General features: G+C 48.3%; 1 protein-coding gene across 1 annotated transcript in view; it reads right to left on the bottom strand.

Annotated features, from left to right (window-relative positions):
• Positions 1 to 350: 350 nt before the first annotated feature.
• The window catches only part of ptpn18 (protein tyrosine phosphatase non-receptor type 18), a 14,732-nt gene continuing 10,082 nt past the window's right edge, over positions 351 to 5,000 (bottom strand). The window contains exons 12-16 of the mRNA XM_070967905.1: positions 4,063 to 4,115; positions 1,622 to 1,747; positions 1,199 to 1,404; positions 1,021 to 1,110; positions 351 to 941 (exon numbers count right to left, since the gene is read on the bottom strand). Coding sequence (XP_070824006.1) covers positions 868 to 941; positions 1,021 to 1,110; positions 1,199 to 1,404; positions 1,622 to 1,747; positions 4,063 to 4,115 — 549 coding nt within the window. The 3' untranslated portion in view covers positions 351 to 867. The remainder of the gene's footprint in view (positions 942 to 1,020; positions 1,111 to 1,198; positions 1,405 to 1,621; positions 1,748 to 4,062; positions 4,116 to 5,000) is intronic.

Here is a 5,000-nt window from a genome sequence, read left to right as displayed (position 1 = left end):
TCTTCTTCTGTGTCTTTCAGGTGCTCAGACAGAAAACGAAGCTGCTTCTGCTGATGAAGACGGTGTGAAGAGATCAAAGGCTCCAGACGAACTCCTGCGAGCTTCTGATCACTGTCGATCTGCTCAAATCTGAAGTTCTGATGATGAAAAGACATAAATGTTTGCTGTCGCTGAGCAGAAAGACGTCCCTCTGCAGGACGCTAACGGCTAAACCAGGAAGCTAACTGCTGTGTTTTTGAGGTTTGTCTGGAGCTTCAGTGATTCCAGCTGCTCTTTTATATCTTTCTTCTAAAAGCATTGATGGACTTCATGTCCTGGTTTGACAACATTAAACACTTTGTTCTGACATGCTGTTTAAATAAAGATCTTTATTCGTAACAGAAACAGTTAATCTGAGTCACATTTCCTAAACATCTACAGCTGATGTGATGAGTACAAAACCAGAAAAACAGTGAAGAGGAAACGTGTTTGAACTCTTTGGTGTCAAATGTGAAACAATTATTCTGAATGACTGAATGAAAAAAGCTCATTTTATTGTTTCACTGTTGTTAGAAAAGACTCTGGTCCAGCAGAAGCAGCCGTGAAGCTTCGTGCTGTGAAGATAAGACGGGTAGTAACAGCTGAATTTCCCCAGCGTGGGATAAATAAAGACTTATCTGATCTTATCTTAAAGAGCTGGCCTGAGCTTCAGAGTTCACAGGTGAATCATCAACAGGTTTCAGCCTGTTTCCATACATGAACAGTTTTCATCAGAAACGGAAAAAACAACGAAGCACATCAGATCACACACGCTCGGCCTCACAGCTCGCGTTGAACCGCGTGTCAGTGGACTGGTCCAGTCTGACAGTCCACTGGAAACCAGCTCCTTCATCGCTCCTGTCGGCTCCACTCAGCAGGAGGGTCTCGGGGTCCTCTGGGCTTCTGAATGCGACAGTTAAACCCTGAAACACAGAATTCAGTCGAGTGAGACGAGTCCAGCCAGAGCAGGACGGACAGGTGCAGGCGCACAGGTGTACTGACCGATCCCGCCAGGTGAGCAGAGGTTGGTCATGTGTGGCCCTGAGGAGGAGAAATCTTCATAATCGTCGTCTGTGGTTGAACGATGTTCACCTGGAGGAGAGAAGAGATGTTTCTATCCTCCTTCACTCCTTCATTTTTCCCACATTCATCCGCTCATCCTTCCCTCCCTCCTCATTACCTGGCACCAGGTGATACTCTCCATTGCTGCTGAGTGACGGTGGCCCCTCCCCAGGCCTGTGATCGGCAGGTATTGCCACGTCGTAGACGGGCGCGGCAGAGTGCTGCTGATTGGCTGGTTTAGCTCGAGGTCTGACGGTGCTGTAGACAGCAGCCGCCGATGCTCCGTCAGGGTCGTTGTCATAGTGATGGGACGAGGGCGGAGGCCTGAGGGTTCGTTATGAAGAGACTGAGTGTGACAAGCAAGTAAGGAAGCGCACACACACACACACACACACACACACACACACACACACACACACACACACACACACACACACACACACACACACACACACACACACACCTGTTTTCTGGTTGAATTTGATGCAGCGACACGTTTCGGGGGGAGACTCTGCACTGAAGGTTCCAGGTGTTTCCTTACCTGCTTGCACTGTTGGCTCTGGGCGTGGCTACAGTGGAGTAGGTGGGGCTTGATGAAGGCGGGGGAGGATGTTTGGGCTTGTTGACCACAGCGTACGTGTCACTCATGTCCGTCTGCTGTGACAGTCTGCGTTCATGAGGACAGAGAGACGTGATGAGGAACGCTAGCCGCTAACAGAGGAACAGCTCCACTTCCTGTTTGTGTTCACGCTCAATAAATGAGATGCTCGTTGTCGATAAGTGAGCTTTGGAGCCGCTCAACCTTCATGTTGTTCCTCTGCCACTGATCACAGAAAACATCAGATGAAACGTCGTGAAACCGCTGCAGAGTGGATTCATATCTGAGGCAGAAGCAAACGAACGGTTTATGTTCCTAACAGAGTCATTTCTGTGTTCCCACGGTCCTGAAGTGAGTTTCCAGGGTCCTACGTTCCCCACATTTATAAGGCTTTTAATGTGAACGTGACAAAAGGTCCTACGTCCCCTGGGTTAGGGTCAGGATGTTGACCCAAACACAGCAGGACGGTTAATGTTCACTGAACTGGGGACCTTTGACCCTTCTTTGCTAGCTCGGCAGCACCAGAAACTAGCTAACATTTACAACATTTTTAGTACAAAAACACACGAAATGTATCTTAGAGTTTTGTGAAGAGTCTTAATTCATGTTGAAAATCAGATTCCAGACTAGTGAAGAATGAAAATAACGTTAATAACCGAATAATCAGCGTTAAGATCAAGCTAACGACAGTAAGCTAGCTGAATGTAACTGCGACCATCTGTTTTGATATGAGATCTGTGGTGATGTCATGGTCACATGACCTGTGGTGGGCATGTGTTTTCAACTTCAACCAATCAGACGTTTCACTTTTATTTACCGTAACAGGAAAATCAGGAAGCGAGAGACAAAGCAGGAAGTGCAGCAACGGGAAAAGGTGCGTGCGTCAGTTCAAAGTGAATAAAATTAAATGTTAAAGTTAAATGTTAACGTGAATAAACTTGTTGTGTTGTCGTTGTTGTTGTTAATGTGAATAAAGTTTCCTGAAGGCTGAAACATGTCGAGCTCATTCAGACTTGATCTTCTGTGAAGACGAACAGTCAAACGTTCACACACTGTCAGTTTATCACTGCTGCTCATTTACATCTCAGCAGGAAGTGCTCTGCTCTCCACTTCCTGCTCTGGCTGTGTGACCGCAGTCGTCATGACGACTCTGATTGTTTACCGCTGTGGCCTAACCAGAGAGCTGACTGGTCAGACGGAGGTGAAGTCTGGTTAGTGACTAATACACAATCTGCTTTTGATCTCATCGTCATCCTCTCCTCCTTCCCCTTTCTCTCCTGTTTCCTCTCCTCCTTCACTTTTTCTGCTTTCCTCTCTCCTCCTCCTCCTCCTCCGTCTTTGCACTCTTCTCTTTTCACTTTCTCTTCCTCCTCCTCTCCCTTTTTCTTTTATCTACTCTTTTACTCCTTCACAGATGGAGGAAGTGGACTTTACAGAGGAGGCTCTATTCTTAATCCATCACTGCTCCTCTGTTTCTCCTTCCTCCCTCTGTGATTTCACTTTCACCTCCTCTTCTCTCTCATTTCTCCTCTTTTCCAAGCCTTCTTCTCCTCTCCTCATCTCCTTCTCCTTCCTCACCTCCCCCCTCTCTTCCCGTGCCCCCCCCCGCTCTGTTTCCATGGTAACATGGTAACATATGGGAATGGAGGGATGGAGGAATGAAGAAGGAGGGTGAGAAAGTGTTAATTTAACACCTTGGAGTGAGACATCCTGTCTGTCTGCTGGCAGAGAGGCAGACAGACAGACAGACAGACAGACAGGCAGGTGGACAGACAGGTGGACAGACAGGCGGATAGACAGACAGACAGAGATACAGACAGACAGGTGGACAGACAGACAGACAGACGGAGACACAGACAGACAGGCAGACAGACAGACAGACAGACAGACAGGCGGACAGACAGACAGACAGACAGACAGACAGGCGGATAGACAGACAGACAGGCGGACAGACAGACAGGTGGACAGACAGACAGACAGACAGACAGACAGACAGACAGACAGACAGACAGGCGGACAGACAGACAGACAGACAGACAGACAGACAGACAGGCGGACAGACAGGCGGACAGACAGACAGACAGACAGGCGGACAGACAGACAGACAGACAGGCAGACAGACAGACAGACAGGCGGACAGACAGACAGACAGACAGACAGACAGACAGACAGACAGACAGACAGACAGACAGGCGGACAGACAGACAGACAGACAGACAGACAGACAGGCGGACAGACAGACAGACAGACAGACAGACAGACAGACAGGCGGACAGACAGACAGACAGACAGACAGACAGACAGACAGACAGACAGGCGGACAGACAGACAGACAGACAGGTGGACAGACAAGCGGATAGACAGACGGACAGACAGGTGGATACCTCTTGGGGGAAGCTGCTGATGGTGTCGTCGTCTTCTTCTCTGGTTTCTTCGGCTGCTCAGTGAACAGAAAGCAGTGAATTTTACTTCAGTGTTTCAGGTTTTTCCATAAAGTGAAACGTAAATAAAACGTGAACGCAGTGAAAATCCTCTTTGACTCATGTTGAACTGGAACGTATTTAATCTTCCATCTGTCACGGTCTCAAAGGGGGACAGGTCTGGACTGCAGGCAGCCAGTCTAGAACCTGAACTCTGCAGTCTGTTCACAGTCCTGATGGAATAATAAGACGTCCCTGATGAAGACATCCTTGAAGAAGACCCTACCCTGGGTGGTAGCATGTCCCTCCAGAACCTGTTTGGACCATCACAGGTGTGCAGGTGACCCATGGACACTAACACACCTGCAGACCAGCACAGAGGCTGGCTGCTGGACTCTGCTGGAACAATCCGGATGCTCCTTTTCCTCTTTGGCCCAGAGGACACCACGTCCACGATGTCCACAAACAACCTGAAACGTGGATTCATCTGACCACAGAACACTTTTCCTCTTTGCATCAGTCCGTCTCAGAGGAGCTCGAGACCAGAAGACTCTGGACGATGATGGAGTCTGACCTCATGTGTGGATGCAGTGATGCATTTACTGTTAACGGTTTTCTGACGCGCTCCAGAGCCCACGCGCTGTCTGAAGGGTCAAAGGTCAGGGCTTGGTTTTTAGATGATGAAATCCTTAAATGTGGACTGTTGGTTGGACCAAAGACACATGGTGAAGGCGTCACTTTGGGCTCATCGTGACCACATTTCTCACTGTTTTCACAATGTTTCCAAATCAACCAATCATCGATCGATCGATCGATCAATGGAGAAAATGATAAGCAGATTGATCCAGAATGAAAAAAATTATTAGTTTAAAATTAGCTCCACCTCAACCAACTCCAACAGG

The sequence above is a fragment of the Chaetodon trifascialis genome, chromosome 8 (assembly GCF_039877785.1).
Source record: "Chaetodon trifascialis isolate fChaTrf1 chromosome 8, fChaTrf1.hap1, whole genome shotgun sequence".
Lineage (NCBI taxonomy): Eukaryota > Metazoa > Chordata > Actinopteri > Chaetodontiformes > Chaetodontidae > Chaetodon > Chaetodon trifascialis.
The sequence above is the reverse complement of the archived record's forward strand: the minus strand, read 5'-3'. Positions and strand labels throughout refer to the sequence as shown.